This window comes from Perca flavescens, chromosome 21 (assembly GCF_004354835.1).
Source record: "Perca flavescens isolate YP-PL-M2 chromosome 21, PFLA_1.0, whole genome shotgun sequence".
Classification (NCBI taxonomy): domain Eukaryota; kingdom Metazoa; phylum Chordata; class Actinopteri; order Perciformes; family Percidae; genus Perca; species Perca flavescens.
The window spans coordinates 246,069-268,568 of NC_041351.1; the positions used below are offsets into that span (position 1 = coordinate 246,069).

At 40.6% G+C, this 22,500-nt stretch overlaps 1 protein-coding gene across 5 annotated transcripts in view; it reads right to left on the minus strand.

Moving 5' to 3' along the window:
- ebf3a (EBF transcription factor 3a) overlaps window positions 1–22,500 on the minus strand; it is a 59,909-nt gene that overhangs the window by 28,533 nt on the left and 8,876 nt on the right. For all 5 annotated transcript variants that reach the window (XM_028568005.1, XM_028568002.1, XM_028568006.1 and 2 more), the window contains 2 exons: window positions 2,997–3,078; window positions 1,155–1,272 (listed from right to left, as the gene is read on the minus strand). In XM_028568005.1, coding sequence (XP_028423806.1) covers window positions 1,155–1,272; window positions 2,997–3,078 — 200 coding nt within the window. The remainder of the gene's footprint in view (window positions 1–1,154; window positions 1,273–2,996; window positions 3,079–22,500) is intronic.

Below are 22,500 nucleotides of genomic sequence, written 5' to 3' on the forward strand. Positions count from 1 at the left end.
CTAACTCCTTCACACATCTAACTCCTTCACATAGCTATCTCCTTCACACAACTAACTCTTTCACACAACTAACTCCTTCACACAACTAACTCCTTCACACAGCTAACTCCTTCACACAACTAACTCCTTCACACAACTAACTCTTTCACACAACTAACTCCTTCACACAACTAACTCTTTCACACAACTAACTCCTTCACACAACTAACTCCTTCACACAGCTAACTCCTTCACACAGCTAACTCCTTCACACATCTAACTCCTTCACACAACTAACTCCTTCACACAACTAACTGCGCCACATCAGCGTCTCTGCTCCGTGTTACCAGCTGGGGAATGTAACCTAGTACATGTACTCCAGTACTGTACCGTTCCAAATGTTGAGGTACTTGTACTTTACTTGAGTTTTTTCTTTTCATGCCACTTTCTACTTCTACTCTGCTATAGCCTGTATGTGTTTGTGTGTCTGTGTGTGTCTGTATGAGTGTGTATGTGTGCATCTGTGTGTGTCTGTATGTGTGTGTATGTGTGTGTCTGTGTGTGTGTGTGTCTGTGTTTGTCTATGTTTGTGTGTGTGTGTCTGTCTGTGTCTATATGTTTGTGTGTGTGTTTGTCTGTGTCTGTCTGTGTGTGTGTGTGTGTGTGTCTGTGTGTGTCTGGGTGTGTCTGTGTGTGTGATGCTTGACCTGCTGCCACTTGCTCACACCCCCCCTTCCCCTTGGGACCACAATGGAAATAAGCCTTTATTGTGTTATCCTGACTTTTTGTTTTTAATGTATGGTTCATAGTTGTATCGTATTTTATAATGAAATGGGAAAATCAAATCAATCAATCAATCAATCAGTCTGTGTCTGTGTGTATCTACTGTATATGTTTGTGTGTGTGTTTGTCTGTGTCTGTGGGTGGGTCTGTGTGTCTGTGTGTGTGTGTGTGTGTGTGTGTGTGTGGTGTGGGTGTGTCTGTGTGTGTCTGTGTGTGTACTTGTAATTGCTTTATATAGTTGTATTTATTTTGCATCCTGTTGTCTTTGTCTCTGCAACCCAATGTCATTGTAAATGAGGGCCGCTGCATAAAGGTTAATGAATGAATGAATGATTTGATGGATGAATGAATGAATGACTGGATGAATGGATGGAGATTTTAAACCTGTGTACCTTCAGACGGGTCCAGTCTGCGGGCTCGGCGGCCATGTTTGGAGTTGTTGTGCACGAACATGTTGTCGGAGACGGCGAGAACGTGGCCGTCTACGTTCACTGTCGTAGACACCACCACCTGCAAACGGAGACAGAAAACTTTATTTAAAACCGACAGAGAGACAGAACAGGGCTCCTGATCTTTGGGTACAAGAGAAGAAGAAAGCAGGAGTAAGAAATAAATCTAAAATAAAACGAAAAAGTTCTGGCAGCTCATTACCTGGACTGTTTTCCCGTGATTAAAAAACAGAACGTTTTTGTGTGTAGCTACAGTAAAAGCACAGAACATTTTAGACGATGCTATGTAATTTAATATAATGGTGTTGTGGTCAGATCCCTTGGTTAGCTAAAATGAGATATATCCAACAAAGCCCAAAACTATTTAACACTTTAAACTGCTTTAAATCCACCAGAAGTTGTCGGAGAAAAGACATAATGCTATGAAATGTAAATAAAAACAGAAATACAACGTGGGAAAGTACATAGGTACGTGCATATCGACATAGGTACGTCCGTAGGAACATGCATAGCTATGTGCATATGTACGTGCGTAGGTACGTGCGTATATACGTGCATAGGTACATGCGTAGGTACATGCATAGGTACGTGCATATGTAGGTGCGTAGGTACATGCATAGGTACGTGCATAGGTACATGCATATGTAGGTGCGTAGGTACGTGCATATGTAGGTGCGTAGGTACGTGCATAGGTACATGCATATGTAGGTGCGTAGGTACGTGCATATGTAGGTGCGTAGGTACGTGCATATGTAGGTGCGTAGGTACGTGCATAGGTACATGCATAGGTACGTGCATATGTAGGTGCGTAGGTACATGCATAGGTACGTGCATATGTAGGTGCGTAGGTACGTGCATAGGTACATGCATAGGTACGTGCATATGTAGGTGCGTAGGTACGTACTTAGGTACATGCATAGGTACGTGCATATGTAGGTGCGTAGGTACGTGCATAGGTACATGCATAGGTACGTGCATATGTAGGTGCGTAGGTACGTGCATAGGTACATGCATAGGTACGTGCATATGTAGGTGCGTAGGTACGTGCACAGGTATGTGGGTAGATACGTTGGTGAGTACATACGTAGGTACGTGGCTAGAAACGTATCCTATGCCGTAGCTTACGTGCATCTCTCTAGAAATGCAACTTCAGCGACGCAGACCACAACAACTGTGATTGGTCCACTTGGCCGTGGCTCGGTAGCAACATATTAACTCCTTATTTCTAGGTTCTCCTTCACCGTGAACAACACTAAATTAAGGATAGGATAAGCTTTTCTTCAAAGACACTTTGTTTCTCTGCCTCCACTGCCAGAGTCGGTACTCACTGAGAAGCTAATCCCATCACGCTCTCACTGGCTCTACCACACACTCCCATGCACACACACACAGGCGCACAAATATAAATCCTCACAACGGTGTAGGACACTGACAAAGGCTACAACGTAGAGACTACGTAGAACCTTAAATCAGCCCAGTGAGGTGACGGTCCTTTCAGAGGCTGGTACACCTGAGTTTAGCAGAGAAATGTTCTCTGTATTTCTTAAAGATTTTTAATGATGGAGGGTAGGCTAAACACGGAGAAAGAGAGACAGACAGTTCCAGTTGACATCTCATATTATATCTGCAAAGCAATAAGCCTCGGGCCGCCCCACTGCAATGCATCATGGGCAGGTCCTCCAAAGCCACGACCTGCCCTTTGGGAAATGAATTCATCTTTTTGTGTGTGCGTGTGTGTGTCTCTGTGTGTGTGTGTGTGTGTGTGTGTGTGTGTGTGTTTGTTACCTGGAACCTCCGCATGTCTCGTGGGTTTCCAGCATTCTTCAGACAGTTCTGGTTACACTTTAGGAAGAATTTCAGGAAGAACCTACACACAGACAAACAGACAGGCAGACAGACAGGCAGTCTCAGTTTGGGTCCACTAAAAGCGTGTTTTTGTCACCGACCCTCAGATTATTATTCTTAGTTTCAGACAACATTGTGGAAAGTTCCCTACAGATATCAACCGTTTTGTTCACATAAACATCAAAAATCCCCATCACCAAACCCACCAGAATCAGTACTTTTATCATCGTCAAACACACTTCATTCAAAGTGGACAGAAACTAAATAAAACCAAAAGCCGTCTTGGTTCATCTTTCCACTGTTCCAACAATCACCACTCTGGTTTGTTTGAAATAAACCCTTAATTCAACCATTTACATGTGGAAATATGCTGGCTCTATACACGCTAAAAGTCCTGATTATTTACATGGAGTCTGGTGGAGATATGCTGGCTCTATACACGCTAAAAGTCCTGATTATTTACATGGAGTCTGGTGGAGATATGATGGCTCTATACACGCTAAAAGTCCTGATTATTTACATGGAGTCTGGTGGGTTTGGTGATTATCAGTGTTAACTTTATTCTTGAAAGGTTTGCCTGTAAATCTGACATGAATCTGAACTTTGGGCTGATCCTCGCTTGTTTATTGTTTGTTGTTCATGGTTATATTGATGTTTGGATGGGAGGGGATCACAGGTGTTTCCACGGTAACGGGTTGTAAACACACACACGGATAAAGGACAAAAGAAGACAGAAGTCTCCGAGGGGCTCTGCAGTATTGATTACCCAGCCTTCCTTGCTGCTTGTCTCTAATGAGGCTACAGAAGGACAAAGTGCTGACACACACACACACACACACTCACACAATGAACAGATGCTCTGTAGGCACATCAACCTTGTAAATGACGATCAGCATGTTTCAACAATTCAAACCATCCTTAAGTGATATTATTAATCTCTAAACAACATTTTAAACTATGACAACATATTAGGGTCATTAAAGGGTAATAAATATAATACAGAGCCGGAGGCCGTGGGTAATATTCAGAGATTAAAGCAGTACATTTACGATAATTTACAGGATCAGCTCAGATGTTCTACTTACTGAGTATTTTGGCTGTGGTTGATGACCTAATCATAATATACACCATCAGATTTATCAATAAGGAAATACTCATGATTTTAGCCCACCATCAGAAAGAGTTTTTTGGGCATTTCCACCTTTAATGGACAGGACAGCCAGATATGAAAAGGGGTGGGGGAGACATGCAGGAAATCAACACAGGTCGGACTCGAACCCTCGACCTTCTCCGCGAGGTATACACCTCTATGTGCGCCTGCTCTACCCACTGAACCAACCCGACCACAGAGCGACATAAATATTGAAATAAGTTAAAAAACTTTACCTTATCAGTCAGTGTTTCTGAAAGGGGGGTACCTCTACCCTTAGGGGTACTTGGGAGTACTGCAGGGAATACGTGACATTTTTGCAAAAATGCTAACTTAAAAATATGTCATGCATAATTCCTAAAATAATTAAACTATATCAATGAATGAATTAACCCTCATATTGTCTTTCCGTCGGCCATATTTTGAAATTTTATTGATGCTTTTTTTGTCGCTTATGACTTTATCTTTTAGTTTTAACGCTTTTGATGCTTTTCTCTGACAATTTTGGCGTTTTTGGGAACCTCTTTTGGACGGTTTTAATGCTTTGGAGGCTTTCTTTGACACTTTCGATGCACTTTCCTACGTACTGACATGCTTTCCTCCTCTGGTTTGCCTGTTTGTAAAGCATAAAGTATAAATTATAACCCAACTCTGTGTTACATATAGGCTTCTAGCCAACTTCATTCAGTTATTTTTGGGAAACTTGATTGAATAAAACCCAGATTTCTGATATAGAAACTTTGAAAACGGGTCACATTTGACCCAAGGACAACAGGAGGGTTATTAAGTGATGGATTCTAAACATTTGAAATGTAGAATTTAAATGTTTTTCTTTAAAAAAGGTAGTTGTTTAGTCAATCACTGCTGGAGATGTATATTTTACCTCTTTATAGAGACTGGTGTTTTAATTTTGCGCTGGTCAGGAGGTACTTGGCTTAAAATAATAATTCAAAGGGGGTACAATATGGAAAACTGTTTGAGAACCACTGCTCTAAGTCACATATAAGTGTTATTTCCAAGCACCTGAACAGAGAGTTAGATTATTAATCTCTAATCAATGTACAACATCTAAATTAACTTTAAAAGGTGAAGAAATTGCGCGTGAACACTGAACAGCTGACGCTACACGGGACTGGATGGCTTTAATGAGTAAGAAAATAATCAAACAACAAATTAACTATTCCCAAATTATCACATACACACAGTAGAATGAAATGGTATTTAATTCATCCTGAGTATATTAGGAGCAGCAGACAGCTAGGCCTCTATACACACACACACACACACACAAACACACACAGACACAGACACACACACACACACACACACACAGACTTATCGCCGTGGTAACCACCCAGCATCAGCAGCTGATGGTTATCTTATCTTCAGACTCAACATATCTCCTCTCACCTCTTCGCCTCCTCTCACTTCTCCTCTTCTATCTTAGTGCCCCAGCTTATCTCCTCTTGTCTCCTCCCCTGTCTCCTCCTCTGTTTCCTCTCCTTGTTTACTTCTCCTCCCCTCTAATCTCCTTCCCTGTCTCCTTCCTTGTTTCCTCCCCTTGTTTACTTCTCCTCCCCTCTTATCTCCTTCCCTGTCTCCTTCCTTGTTTCCTCCCCTTGTTTACTTCTCCTCCCCTCTTATCTCCTTCCCTGTCTCCTTCCTTGTTTCCTCCCCTTGTTTACATCTCCTCCCCTCTTGTCTCCTTCCTTGTTTCCTCCCCTGCTTCCTCCCCTTATTTACATCTCCTCCCCTCTTGTCTCCTTCCCTGTCTCCTTCCTTCTTTCTTCCCCTGTTTCTTCTCCTTGTTTACTTATCCTCCCCTCTTGTCTCCTTCCCTGTTTCCTCCCCTGTTTCTTCTCCTTGTTTACTTCTCCTCCCCTCTTGTCTCTTTCTTGTGTCTATTTCATCGTCCTCTGAGCCAGCGATCGTCGTCGTAAATCTGCTCGACGGACAGATTAAGCTTTCAATTTGTTACCTGATAAGCAGGGAAGACCCGACACGCACACACAATCACACACACACACACACACACACACACACACACACACACACACACACATACAGACACACAGAAACACACACACACACACACACACACACACACACACACACACACTCTATTACTGCTCATATTTACGAGCAGGAAATTAGGACGCATCGCAATTTTATCTCCAGGAAGAAGGAAGTCACACACACTAAAACTGACACTGAACACACACACATACACAAACACACACACACACACACACACACACACACTCTCTCTCTCTCTCTCTGTGGCCGTACATTACCATCAGGATAATTCCTCCTCACACTGCGAGTACATTTTCTACTTCATGGAGCAAATTAACTCCACACTGAGAGGTGTGTGTGTGTGTGTGTGTGTGTGTGTGTGTGTGTGTGTGTGTGTGTGTGTGTGCTTACGTGTGTGTGATTTACGTGCCGGAGGCAGCGCTGGCTGTTAATCTGATCCGAGCCATTTAAACTCAGCGTTTCAGGTTCATCTTTACTTTAAAGCAGCTGCTGTCTTCTTCTCACGTTGGTTTTCAGATTGAAAGGGCTTTATCTTACACCCAGAGCAATTGACTTTGTACACAGACGCATGTATCATTCCTATTTTGCACCCAACACACAGCAGACTTTTCCCTCCACAGACACATGTCGGTAAATTAGGGAATGTATTTGTGCTCCCGGTTCAGCGGTTCAGCAAAAAGAGGAGGTGTTTTTAGGCGCAAACAACCTGGTGCTATTTTGCAGTTTCAGAAAACAATTCTGCCACAGACCAGGAAAAACCCTAGTCAGTGGTGCTAGTCTAAAGTCAGTGGTGCTAGTCTAAAGTCAGTGGTGCTAGTCTAAAGTCAGTGGTGCTAGTCTAAAGTCAGTGGTGCTAGTCTAAAGTCAGTGGTGCTAGTCTAAAGTCAGTGGCCCTAGTCTAAAGTCAGTGGCGCTAGTCTAAAGTCAGTGGTGATAGTCTAAAGTCAGTGGTGATAGTCTAAAGTCAGTGGTGCTAGTCTAAAGTCAGTGGTGCTAGTCTAAAGTCAGTGGCCCTAGTCTAAAGTCAGTGGTGCTAGTCTAAAGTCAGTGGTACTAGTCTAAAGTCAGTGGTGCTAGTCTAAAGACAGTGGTGATAGTCTAAAGTCAGTGGTGCTAGTCTAAAGTCAGTGGTGCTAGTCTAAAGTCAGTGGTGCTAGTCTAAAGTCAGTGGTGCTAGTCTAAAGTCAGTGGTGCTAGTCTAAAGTCAGTGGTGCTAGTCTAAAGACAGTGGTGATAGTCTAAAGTCAGTGGTGCTAGTCTAAAGTCAGTAAGGTCACAAGGAAAAATATTACTGAAAATGTGCTTTAGGTGTTCGGATAGGTCAGGAGGCATTTTACAGTACAGTCCTCAAAAAGTCGCAGCATTCTTTGTGGCTTGTTGTGTTTTACACAACATTTCCATGAATCATGGGTGTGTTGATGACATAAATGAGGAAATATTAAAGGCTAGGCAAATCTGCTGTCAAAATAGCAATCCGCCACAAAACCAGCGCGCCTGCTCTTAAAGGGAATGTGAGATGACGCTCTCACACACACAGAGACACACACACACACACACACACACACACACCTGTTCCCACATGACTGTGAACACATGAAGGTGAATGAATGACGTGTTTAGGGGGTTTGAGATGTAAATGAGCAGAAGGTGCTGCTGTTAACGATGTTTCTGAATCCCAATGAGAGATAATTAATGATGCCTGTCAGTCAGCAGCAGAGACATTAATAACCCACGCAGACAGAAACCACTTCCTGTTTCACAGCAGAGTAACAGAGTATCACAGCCAGTACAAATACTCAACCACTACACACACCAGTACATCATTCAATGAAGGAGATGATTGATTGCTCCGCAAATGTTTTAAGATTTTGACAGTTTTCTGTGATTGAATTCGAATTTCGAATATGTAAAGAAAACAAAAAAAGATCTTAAAAATAAACTATTACACACATTAAAAATACATAAAGATACATACGGTGCTTTCTTTTTAATGATTTAGCTGTACAGTTATTTCTGTAATTAAAGCTACATTGTGGTAGAATTTCTCCCATCTAGCGGTGAAATTGTATTTGACAACCAACTGAATATTACTTTCTAGCCCCTCGCATTCTGAGCATTTTTTTACTCCTATGGCTAAACACATAATTTATTATAAAGATGGAGGTATGTCCCTCTTTGGCTAATAAATATGGAGGTATGTCCCTCTTTGGCTAATGTATTATAAAGATGGACGTATGTCTCTCTTTGGCTAATGTATTATAAAGATGGAGGTATGTCCCTCTGGCTAATTTATTATAAAGATGGAGGTGTGTCCCTCTTTGGCTAATAAAGATGGAGGTATGTCCCTCTTTGGCTAATGTATTATAAAGATGGAGATATGTCCCTCTTTGGCTAAAGTATTATAAAGATGGACGTATGTCTCTCTTTGGTTAATGTATTATAAAGATGGAGGTATGTCCCTCTTTGGTTAATGTATTATAAAGATGGAGGTATGTCTCTCTTTAGTTAATGTATTATAAAGACGGAGGTGTGTCTCTCTTTGACTAATGTATTATAAAGATGGAGGTATGTCTCTCTTTGGCTAATGTATTATAAAGATGGAGGTATGTCCCTCTGGCTAATTTATTATAAAGATGGAGGTATGTCCCTCTTTGGTTAATAAAGATGGAGGTATGTCCATCTTTGGCTAATGTATTATAAAGATGGAGATATGTCCCTCTTTGGCTAATGTATTATAAAGATGGACGTATGTCTCTCTTTGGTTAATGTATTATAAAGATGGAGGTATGTCCCTCTTTGGTTAATGTATTATAAAGATGGAGGTATGTCTCTCTTTGGCTAATGTATTATAAAGATGGAGGTATGTCTCTCTTTGGTTAATGTATTATAAAGATGGAGGTATGTCCCTCTTTGACTAATGTATTATTAAGATGGAGGTATGTCTCTCTATGGTTAATGTATTATAAAGATGGAGGTATGTCTCTCTTTGGTTAATGTATTATAAAGATGGAGGTATGTCTCTCTTTGACTAATGTATTAGAAAGATGGAGGTATGTCCCTCTTTGGTTAATATATTATAAAGATGGAGGTTTTATGTTTTTGGTTCATTCTTTCGTATATTGTTAATAAAACTACTCATTAGATGATTGATGACATGTTTCTGTGTCTCAGGGACTCATGGGAACAAATATCTGTGATTTCTCAACCAGACACAGTGTATGCCAACCATAACCCCTCAAATATAAAAAATGTATAACATTTGAACTGTATTCTGCTCAGAAAGAAACAGAAAGAGAGTCTGTGTGTTTTATAACAACATTATTCTTGATGACACTGAACATTTTTCTGATTTTATAAGAACAGAAAAGAGAAGAAACCTGCTAATGTACAGGATGTCCTTTTTGTTTTCTGATCTTAAACAAATTAAAATATAAAGACACACACACACGCACAGACAAACAGACACATACAGACAGACACGCACACACAGACACACACACACACACACACACACACACACACACACACACACACACAGACACACACACATGCAGAGACGCACACACACACACACACACGATTAGCATGATGAATCTTTGACCTTGCTGTAATTGGAGAACAGAGAAGCTGTCATGCTCCAACATGCTGCTCCCTGTGTTCTTAGCATGTTCTTAGCGTGTTTCATGATCTTTAATGTCTGTCTTTTGTTGTTCCTTTGTTTTAAACTCCAGGTCAGACTAAAAACACATGGGTCGGTTTTTAGTTTGTCTGTAAATATTATTTTCTTTAGTGTTCAGCTTTGTGCGGCTCTACGAGTCTCTGTCAGGAACTCTGAATTTAGTTTGAAGAAATTTTCTTGTTAAATTAAACTAAACATGACGGAACAGAGTTCACGTTTGACAGCTGAGTGTGTGTGTGTATGTTTGTGTGTATGTGTGTGTGTGTGTGTGTGTGTGTGTGGGTGTGTGTGTGCATGTGTGTGTGTGTGTGTGTGTGTGTGAGGATCTCATTAACACCAAATGCTGGACAGGTTTTCTGCTAATTAACATCCGCGGCTGGTTTGAACATGAAGCTAATTAACAGCTATTATCACCAAAAAAAACACACATACGCACACACACACACACGCACGCATGCACACACATACACACACACACTTCATGACTTTTCATAAGTACGCAAAATCACACATTTTGTCTCCAGCTATAAAAAGGCAGTCAGTGTGTGTGTGTGTGTGTGTGTGTGTGTGTGTGTCACATGCAGAAGAACAAAGTACCAGCTGTTATAACACACACAGTGTAGCGATCTGTTCAGTTGTTGTGAGATTAAAGCAGAACATGTGGACATATCCTGACACTAGTCCAGAAAAACTGGATCCTACATTTCCCACAATGCAACTGGAGTGGGAAAGTTTATATATATATGTATATATAAACTTATATATATATATATATATATATATATATATATATATATATATATATATATCATCACTTAACCTAAAGTGCCAGATAATTTGTTACACAGAAATGGTCTGAAAAGGGCAGAAAGGTGTCGGGTGTCCATATGATCCAAATGCTCGTAGTTGTATCATAAAGTTATACAAGACATATCCTCAACATACCGTCGTGTACACTTACTTCTGTAATATTTGGAATTTATTCCCTGTATTGTATATATTTTGTACTTAAAAAATATAAATTTGCCTCGACATAGCGTGATTGCATTTGCCTTCAACAAGAGATATCTGCTGGTGTTTCTTCTAAATCTGGAACAAAGAGTCCTAACCACTCTCACACAAGTTACCAACATGTGTTAGCATGCCAGCTAAACCAGAACAAAGGAAGATGCCAAGAGCAAAACAAGGTACAGCGTTGGAAGAGGAAATGGAGGAGATCAAAAATTCTCTTAGCTTTATGACTGAGGAGATAACTCGCCAAACAAACAAAACTTGTTGAACTAATGACTGAGGTTACACAATTTAAAACGCTTATCAAGGAAAAGGACAAGAACATACAGGACTTGGAAAAAAGGATCGACGACTTGGAACAATACGCGCGGATGGAGGATGTGATTATAACTGGACTGGAGACCAAACATCAAACTTATGCAAGAGCAACGTCCGACACTAACAGAAGGTGAGGACGCACCAGTGCAAGAGTTACAATCTTTGGAACAACAAGTCATCCAGGTTTTTGAAAAACAAAGCATGTCAATCGATGGCAAAAACATCTCGGCCTGTCACACTCTTCACCAGAAGGATAGTAGGCTTAAAGCTAAGGCTATACTAGTTTGCTTTGTGACTCAGAAAAGTAAGATTGAGTTATCTTCTCTTAACTTCTCTTCATTGGTCTTTGTTTGGGTTGTTGTGTTGGGTTGTTCTGTTTGGGTTGTTCTGTTGGGTTGTTCTGTTGAGTTGTTCTGTTTGGGTTGTCCTGTTGGGTTGTTCTGTTGGGTTGTTCTGTTTGAGTTGTTCTGTTGGGTTGTTCTGTTTGGGTTGTTCTGTTGAGTTGTTCTGTTTGGGTTGTTCTGTTTGAGTTGTTCTGTTTGAGTTGTTCTGTTGGGTTGTTCTGTTGAGTTTGTTCTGTTGGGTTGTTCTGTAGAGTTCTGTTGGGTTGTTCTGTTTGGGTTGTTCTGTTTGAGTTGTTCTCTTGGGTTGTTCTGTTGAGTTGTTCTGTTGGGTTTTTCTGTTGAGTTGTTCTGTTGGGTTGTTCTGTTGGGTTGTTCTGTTTGAGTTGTTCTGTTGGGTTGTTCTGTTGGGTTGTTCTGTTTGAGTTGTTCTGTTGGGTTGATCTGTTGGATTGTTCTATTGGGTTGTTCTGTTGGATTGTTCTGTTGGGTTGTTCTGTTGAGTTGTTCTGTTTGAGTTGTTCTGTTGGGTTGTTCGGTTTGAGTTGTTCTGTTGGGCTGTTTTGTTGAGTTGTTCTGTTGGGTTGTTCTGTTGAGTTGTTCTGTTGGGTTGTTCTGTTGAGTTGTTCTGTTTGGGTTGTTCTGTTGGGTTGTTCTTTTGAGTTGTTCTGTTTGAGTTGTTCTGTTGGTTTGTTCTGTTGGGTTGTTCTGTTGAGTTGTTCTGTTGAGTTGTTCTGTTGGGTTGGTCTGTTTGAGTTGTTTTGTTGGGTTGTTCTGTTGGGTTTTTCTGTTGGGTTGTTCTGTTTGGTTGTTTGTTCTGTTTTGAGTTGTTCTGTTGGGTTGTTCTGTTTGAGTTGTTCTGTTGGATTGTTCTGTTTGACTTGTTCTGTTCGAGTTGTTCTGTTGGGTTGTTCTGTTGGGTTGTTCTGTTTGGGTTGTTCTGTTGGGTTGTTCTGTTTGGGTTGTTCTGTTTGGGTTGTTCTGTTGGGTTGTTCTGTTGGGTTGTTCTGTTTGGGTTGTTCTGTTGGGTTGTTCTGTTGGGTTGTTCTGTTGGGTTGTTCTGTTGGGTTGTTCTGTTGGGTTGTTCTGTTGGGTTGTTCTATTGGGTTGTTCTATTGGGTTGTTCTGTTGGGTTGTTCTGTTGGGTTGTTCTGTTTGAGTTGTTCTGTTGGGTTGTTCTGTTGGGTTGTTCTGTTTGGGTTGTTCTGTTGGGTTGTTCTGTTGGGTTGTTCTGTTGGGTTGTTCTGTTGGGTTGTTCTGTTGGGTTATTCTGTTGGGTTGTTCTGTTGGGTTGTTCTGTTGGGTTGTTCTGTTTGGGTTGTTCTGTTGGGTTGTTCTGTTGGGTTATGTGTTTGTTGTTTGGGTTGTTCTGTTGGGTTATTCTGTTTGAGTTGTTCTGTTGGGTTGTTCTGTTGGGTTGTTCTGTTGAGTTGTTCTGTTTGAGTCGTTCTGTTTGAGTTGTTCTGTCGGGTTGTTCTGTTGGGTTGTTCTGTTTGATTCGTTCTGTTTGAGTTGTTCTGTTGGGTTGTTCTGTTTGAGTTGTTCTGTTGGGTTGTTCTGTTGGGTTGTTCTGTTGGGTTGTTCTGTTTGAGTTGTTCTGTTGGGTTGTTCTGTTTGAGTTGTTCTGTTGGGTTGTTCTGTTGAGTTGTTCTGTTGGGTTGTTCTGTTGAGTTGTTCTGTTGGGTTGTTCTGTTGGGTTGTTCTGTTGGGTTGTTCTGTTTGGGTTGTTCTGTTGGGTTGTTCTTTTGAGTTGTTCTGTTGGGTTGTTCTGTTGGGTTGTTCTGTTGGAGTTGTTCTGTTGGGTTGTTCTGTTGGGTTGTTCTGTTTGAGTTGTTCTGTTGGGTTGTTCTGTTGGGTTGTTCTGTTGGGTTGTTCTGTTTGAGTTGTTCTGTTGGGTTGTTCGGTTTGAGTTGTTCTGTTGGGCTGTTCTGTTTGAGTTGTTCTGTTGGATTGTTCTGTTTGACTTGTTCTGTTCGAGTTGTTCTGTTTGGGTTGTTCTGTTGGGTTGTTCTTTTGGGTTGTTCTGTTTGAGTTGTTCTGTTGGTTTGTTCTGTTGGGTTGTTCTGTTGAGTTGTTCTGTTGAGTTGTTCTGTTGGGTTGGTCTGTTTGAGTTGTTCTGTTGGGTTGTTCTGTTGGGTTGTTCTGTTGGGTTGTTCTGTTGGGTTGTTCTGTTGGGTTGTTCTGTTTGGGTTGTTCTATTGGGTTGTTCTGTTGGGTTGTTCTGTTGGGTTGTTCTGTTGGGTTATTCTGTTTGAGTTGTTCTTTTGGGTTGTTCTGTTGGGTTATTCTGTTTGAGTTGTTCTGTTGTGTTGTTCTGTTGGGTTGTTCTGTTGAGTTTTTCTATTGGGTTGTTCTGTTGGGTTGTTTTGTTGGGTTGTTCTGTTTGGGTTGTTCTGTTGGGTTGTTCTGTTGGGTTGTTCTGTTGGGTTGTTCTGTTGGGTTGTTCTATTGGGTTGTTCTGTTGGGTTGTTTTGTTGGGTTGTTCTGTTTGGGTTGTTCTGTTGGGTTGTTCTGTTGTGTTGTTCTGTTGGGTTGTTTTGTTGGGTAGTTCTGTTTGAGTTGTTCTGTTGTGTTGTTCTGTTGGGTTGTTCTGTTGGGTTGTTCTGTTGAGTTGTTCTATTGGGTTGTTCTGTTGGGTTGTTTTGTTGGGTTGTTCTGTTTGGGTTGTTCTGTTGGGTTGTTCTGTTGTTTTTTTTCCGTTGGATTGAGTTTTGCAAATATTTGACATTAGCTATTCATTTCAATTCACATGTATAAAAAGTGCACAAACATTACTCAGAAGGTAAGAATTATCTGGAAGACGGTGAAAGAACATTACAATGAAGTGATTTAAACGACTGATTCATATTAAGAAGCTGAAGTGGATAAAAACTGATTTGAGATCTGACAGGAGATTTAACTTCCTCCTCCTACGGCAGACAGACAGGGTCAAACTGAACGACAGAGATATTCAGACTCTGACATTTTACTGCTAAACAACTTAATGTCAGCTGTCAATCACACACACACACAGGCGCACACACACACAGACACACACAACAGACACACACACACACACACACAGGCGCACACACACACAGACACACAAAACAGACACAGACACACACACACACACACACACACACACAGGCGCACACACACACAGACACACACAACAGACACAGACACACACACACACACACACACACAGACACACACACGCAGGCACACACACACACACACACACACACACACACACACACAGACACACACACACACACACACACACACACACAGACACACACACACAGACATACACACACACACAGAAATACACAGACACACACACATACACATACAAACACACAGACACAAACGCACACACACACACAGACACACACACACACACAGAGACACACACACGCATACACACACACACACACACACACACACACACACACACACACACACACACACACACACACACACACACACACGCAGAGACACACACACAGACATACACACACACACACACACAGTAAAGAGTAGAGATAATTAAAGAGATAATGAAGCGTCCGTCATCTCTCCCTCCTCATGTTACACTAAATGAAAACAGACAACTCTCTTCTTTTTCTGTTCTTCTTCTGTTGTTCATCACAGAGAGCAGAAGAAGAAGAGGAGGTTATTAAGAGTTTCTTATTTCACCCAGCAGCGAGTGTGTCTGCTAATAACTTCTGTAGACTGATCGCCCTGATTAGTAACTCCAGATGTATAAAACTCAGATGGTTCAGTTTTACGGATAATTAATAAATAATCTGATCAGACTGCTGTTAACCCAGCAGTGCTTTATGGATTTAATAATGGACCTTTTTCACAGGAGACATGTTGACTTGTCATAACAGGAACAGCACAGCTGACACTGATAACCTTAACGATGGCTCAGTTCTATCAAGTGAGTCAGCATGCACAATACCAGGGTCTCTCCTAAGTGGAATGCAGCCATCATTAATGGTTTAATACCAGGGTCTCTCCTAAGTGGAATGCAGCCATCAGTAATGGTTTAATACCAGGGTCTCTCCTAAGTGGAATGCAGCCATCATTAATGGTTTAATACCAGGGTCTCTCCTAAGTGGAATGCAGCCATCATTAATGGTTTAATACCAGTGTCTCTCCTAAGTGGAATGCAGCCATCAGTAATGGTTTAATACCAGGGTCTCTCCTAAGTGGAATGCAGCCATCAGTAATGGTTTAATACCAGGGTCTCTCCTAAGTGGAATGCAGCCATCATTAATGGTTTAATACCAGGGTCTCTCCTAAGTGGAATGCAGCCATCATTAATGGTTTAATACCAGGGTCTCTCCTAAGTGGAATGGAGCCATCATTAATGGTTTAATACCAGGGTCTCTCCTAAGTGGAATGCAGCCATCATTAATGGTTTAATACCAGGGTCTCTCCTAAGTGGAATGCAGCCATCATTAATGGTTTAATAACAGGGTCTCTCCTAAGTGGAATGCAGCCATCATTAATGGGTCTGAATACACCTGTGCTTTTCCTACTATGACATGTCAACATATCTGCAGTAAAAAAGGTCTATTCATCCTTTTATTTATTCTCTAGTGACTTATTGTGTATTGTGACGCAGTTTAAAGTGGGCCAAACGCTGATGTGTCCCGTGTGAAACCGGAAGTTTATTTGTTTTAACTTTCATATGTAACTAAATTTAAGTTAACAGATTGTTGTTGAAAATAAATTGAAAATACAAAGGACCAAATACAGAACCCTGAGGAACTCCACAACTAATAACTCACTTCTCTTCTGGCCTTTGCACAATAAAAGCCTTAGACTGCGTAACTGTTTACCTGCCGGTATGACTATTCCCAGGTGAGCGGCATTTCACATTTTCAAGTATTTTATTTGTAATGCTCCAGGTGTGTAAAGTGACCAACCAATCACCTGCCATTTAAAAACATGTAGGAAGTAATTTGACATAACAGGAAGTGTTTGTTTTCTTTCTGCTCTTTGAATGACGGAGCTTATTTACATATTCAAGTAACCTAATTAGCATTTATAATTACGTGCTGCTCTTCCCAGTGAGCGTGGACTCTGAACCAATCACAGGCCGGCCCAGGACTCTGAACCAATCACAGGCCAGCCCAGCGTGTTGACCAATCACATATCAGCAAGCTCTGATTTCTTCTTATTAAAGAATTTTCTCTTGTTCTCGTTAAGACAGAATCTTGTTAAGTCTTTTCTCGTTAAGACTCTGAAGGAAAGAAACATTGAGTTTAATTTACAAAAGAACAACTACTCCTAATACTAGAAATAATACAACTCCTAATACTACAGATAATACAACTCCTAATACTAGAAATAATACAACTCCTAATACTAACTACATATAATACAACTACTCCTAATACTAGAAATAATACAACTCCTAATACTAACTACATATAATACAACTACTCCTAATACTAGAAATAATACAATTCCTAATACTAACTACATATAATACAACTACTCCTAATACTATAGATAATAATAATAATAATAATAATAATAATAATAATAATAATAATAATAATAATAATAATAATAATAATAATAAATCTGGTCTCCAAATAGAAACATGTTATTTAGTTTTGGTTGCTTTTTGTCACTTTTTAATAATTTAAACTACTGACCCCGTCTATAAACAGAGGGAGATGTTAAACTCCAGAGCCTAACCGTGTCGGCCGCAACATTAATGTTTTATTTAATGTGAAGTACTTTAATTTAAACAACGAGCTGTTTGTGTGTGTGAGCAGATGGTGTGTTCAGGCTCACACTGATGCAGATGAAATATTAAGCTACACTTTATCTCTCCGTTGACTCGCACGTCTCCTACATAGATTCAGACTCAGATTTTTGTCGATGTTTTTCGATTTTTCAGTATTTCTGACAACTTTTTTTCAAGTTTTTGTTTATTTTATTGCCCATTTGACATTTTTTATGCATTTTTCAAGTCTTTGTCAAAGTTTTTTGCTGCTTGTTTCTGCCTCCTATAAAAATCTTTAGTTTAAATCTGTCTTTTTATTTCACCATTATGCATGTCATACGAATCTGTGCAGATGGTGTATTCAGGGTCACACTCTGCAGATAAAATATTAAGCTAAACTTTATCTCTCCGTTGACTCCCATGTCTCCTACATAGATTCAGACTCAGATTTTTGTCGATGTTTGTCGATTTGTCAGTATTTCTGACAACTTTTTTTCAGGTTTTTGTCTATTTTATCACCCATTTTGCCTTTTTTTGCCATTGTTTTGCCATTGTCATGCATTTTTCAAGTGTTTGCCCCTTGTCAAAGTTTTTTGCTGCTTGTTTCTGCCTCCTATAAAAACATTTAGTTTAAATCTGTGTTTTTATTTCGCCATTATGCATGTAATACGAATCTGTGCAGATGGTGCGTTCAGGGTCACTGCAGGAAGAAATATTCAGCTCCGTCTCTCCGTTGATTCATACATTTAACATGTCAAACTCTCTCGGGGCCTCTGGGGGCCCCAACATTATTCTGCTGTCAGTCACCCTGAAACTCAGCCGCTAATGAGATTCCCTCCCAAACCAGAATCACACCTACGCCGCCGCATGACTGACAGCACGCCACCATCCCATAATCCCCCGCTGCACACACCAGAGAAGCTGCAGACAGGAGACTGTACCCCCAAAAAACTCCCATATATCTGGTATTAAGACGGACAGAAAACCTTCATCTTCATCATCGTTTTACGAGATGCTAAACTGACTGAGGATCATCGCGTTAAAACTTTCTCACAGTCGGTTTCAGATGGAGATCGTCATGTAACCGCTGACCCCCGAAAGCTTCTGTCTGTCTTCACCCAGAACAAAGACGGTGAGGCTCAACCTGAGGGACGGGACATCATCATCATCTTCATGACTCCTGAAATTTTCTGTCTGTCTTCACTCAGAACAAAGACAGCGAGGCTCAACATGCGGGACGGGACCCTCACCAACACGGGTAGCTGTATGTAAATGTGCGCACATCCCAGACATTTCAGGAAACATCACTGACACCATTCACCACTTGAACCTTCTTTTGACTAATCTCAAAGCACAGGACGTCCCAGAACACAATGCAGGATGGGACTGGTGGGCCTGGGTTTTTCAAGGGGGATGGAAGGCTTGGTTAGCTAGATTTGTTGCACCACTAATAACTTTGATGTTTGGTTTCCTGATCTGTGTATGCTGCATAATCCCACTTGTCAAGAAAATGGTCTCCTCCATCTTCATGGTAAACATGATACAGTATCAGGCACTTCAGAATACTGAGTCCTCTGACTGGTTTTGTATGTCCAGGTATGATGATGAGGTCCTGGACACCGTTTCTGATACTGTGTGAGACTGATTAAAATTAGTTTTATGATTTTTACTTAGACGTGAACACTTGCTACTATTAAAAAGGTTTTTTTTTTGTACCTCTTTCAAAAACAGCATTTCAGCAATTGAAAATTATATCCATAAGTTTGAATCTTAAGAAGTAAAGGTTGATTATGTGATTAATTCTAAGATATGTTTGAATTTTTAAATTTTAAGAAGTAAAATTTGATTATGTGATCAATTTTATAATAAGGTTTGAATTTTTAAAAGTAAAATTTATTTTGTGTGATTATTTTGTAATCAAAAGGGTGGACTGTGGTGGCAAATTTTATTTTAACCGTTATTGATTAATGCTTTTAACCATTTGCTTAAAGATTGTTTTAAACCTCCACAAAGTGCTGTTCCTTCCTCTTAGACTCTTAAAGACCAGAGAGGGACAGCTGCAGCCATGAACTCTCAGCCTAGGAGTTTTATTATTAAGAAACTCTAGCTTCTCGTTTTGTTTATTTTTTAACAGACAAAGTGGAGAAGGCCACAAACCGTGTCTCCTTCTGCCTCCTGAGATAAACTAATGTTTAGGCTGATGTTAGGAACAGAGAGCAGAGGGCAAGGTGAGGATGGTTTGACTTTTCATGATGTCCTCTTTTGAACTATGGCCAGGCTAAAAGATAAAGTGAGAGGGGTGGCTTAAGAGAGGTTTTGACTATATGATGATGTGATGTTTAGATTTTAGTTTAGAAATGCTCATTCAGTTGTACTGCGTGTACTTGTGAATCTGTATTCTCATATTTTGCAAAATATAATAAATGCTCAAAGACCAGATTTTGGTTTAATTCTCAAACAGTCTTTATTTGTTTTCATTTTTATCATTGATATTTACTGAACTCTGCTGCTGCAAGAAATTTCCATCACAATATGTTTTAGTGGGACAGGGAACTGAAGATTTTAGAATTTTGGACAAAACAAGACATTTGAGAACGTCGTCTTGGGCTTTTTGGGAAACACTGATCCACATTTTTTGTTAAAATAATTTAGATTAGATTAGATAATCCTTTATTCATGTGGAGACCCAGAATAAAGGGTAGTTTCAGCTTTCTTTAATAAAAGCTGCAGCCTTTAAATAGCAGAAGTCTGGTGCAGCCGAGTCTGACCCTGACATGTTTCCCGTTCACTGGACGCCGCCAGGACACAGGAGACCTTCCCAGCATGCATTTCACCAAGCAGGCGGGGGGGTGAAAGAACACAGCGCTGGAATATCACCACTTCTCTCTTTAAGAAAGGCTAAGGCTGTCACATCCATCCCTCCATTTATCTATCCCTACGTCCAACTATTTCTCCATCCCTCCATTCATCCATCCATCCCTCCATCCATCTATCCATCCATCTATCCATCCCTACGTCCATCTATTTCTCCATCCCTCCATCCATCTATCCATCCATCTATCCATCCCTCCATCCATCCATCGGGGGAATCCTCCAGCAGAACATTTTGAGCGTCAAACACTTTATTTCCTTTTTTCATTTCTGCTTTTTCTGCAACAAATTCTGGTGCAAACGTCTTTAATCCTTCTTATGTTTATACATTCTTCTCCTTAGTGTTCAATTCATCACCCCCCTGTATGTGTGTGTGTCTGTGTGTGTCTGTGTGTTTGTGTGTGTGTCTGTCTGTGTGTGTGTGTGTGTGTGTGTGTGTGTGTGTGTGTGTGTGTGTGTGTGTGTGTGTGTGTGTGTGTGTGTGTGTGTGTGTGTGTGTGTGTGTGTGTGTGTGTGTGTGTGTGTGTGTGTGTGTGTGTGTGTGTGTGTGTGTGTGTGTCTGTGTGTGTGTGTGTGTGTGTGTGTGTGTGTGTGTGTGTGTGTGTGTGTGTGTGTGTGTGTGTGTGTGTGTGTGTGTGTGTGTGTGTGTGTGTGTGTGTGTGTGTGTGTGTCTGTGTGTCTGTGTGTGTGTGTGTGTGTCTGTGTGTCTGTGTGTGTGTGTGTGTGTGTGTGTGTGTGTGTGTGTGTCTGTGTGTGTGTGTGTGTGTGTGTGTGTGTGTGTGTGTGTGTGTGTGTGTGTGTGTGTGTGTGTGTGTGTGTGTGTGTGTGTGTGTGTGTGTGTGTGTGTGTGTGTGTGACGTGTGCTGCGTCTGGAAACATAATCCTGAACGGTTAGTTTTACGGCTTTTGTCTTTGGTATTTTTTAAGGGTGGATGAATCTACTTCTTGTAAATATTGCGGGGGAATCTCCCCCCAAATTGGTGCCTATGTGAGAGGCTGGGAGGCTGGGAGGGGGAGGTGAAGAGAGGAGATTCCTCCTGGGAGAGAGGAGAAGAGAGGGGGAGGGAGAGGAGAGATGAAGGGAGGGAGGAGCAGATTAATGTTCTAACACATGAACCATTGAGTGATCGGCAGCTCCTTCCTGCCTCCAAACGATCTCAACCAGATGACTAACGCATCAAATCTAATAAGTGCTGATGAATCAATTTAACTAACTTACAATCACACACAGCACTTTCCTTTATTCCTCTCTTTTCTAAAGAGTCTCAGGACAGACTTCACACAACTCCTTGTCTGTTTTCTACGTCAGTTTTTAGACGGTTTTGCTGCATTTCGTTACCGTTTTTACATTTCTTTCCACATTTTGCTGTGATTGCGGTCGACTTTTTGGACCTTTTTTGCTGCATTGTTTAGATGTTTTTAATGACCTTTTTTATCGCATTTCCCCCCCACACTTTTGTCATCACTTTTTTCGTCATTTTTGTCAGCTTTTTGGACCTCTTTTGCAACATGTTGGGGATGGTTTTGTTGACGTTTTAAAATATTTTTCTGCATATTGCCGTGATTGCTGCTGACTTTTTTGACCTTTTTTGCAGCATTCTTTAGACGTTATTAATTCCGTTTTCGTCACATTTTCCCCCCACTTTTGTCATAATTTTTGTCAGCTTTTTGGACCTCTTTTTCAACATTTTGGCGATGTTTTTGTTGACGTTTTGGTCGAAGTTTTGTGATTTTTTTATGTTTTGACCGAGCACACCAAGAGCGCAGGTGACACATTGACCTTCTTTCAGTTTAGCATTTCTCATCCAAAGTAAATACTATCACACGAAAGCTGAGATTCTTCTTTGCCATGACACTCCCGAGTCTTTGCCAAATTTGGTGTTTGTCAATCGGCCAATAGTTGGCGCTGTTTTCCTATTCTTTTAAACAATTATTACACACCTAGTTTTTCCTCAGAGGCCGTGAGTTGGATCTGTTTCTGCTTCTTCTGACAACATCTTAAAGCTTCTCAGCATAGAGCTCAGACAAAGTATTTTATGTATAAATATATAAATACTACACTAAAGGGTAGCAGAGACTGGGAGTGATAATCAGGGATGCAGCATTTTATATATATTACAAAAATTAAAACACAAATCAAAACATTAATTATAATAATAATAATAATAATAATAATAATAATTCTAGGTCTCCTCTGTTTGGGTTTTAATAAGATGATAAAAATTTAAAAGGCTGTCAAAATGAACATGGTAATAACAAGTTAACGCAAATCCTTTTAAAGGACACCGAGAAAAGATCTT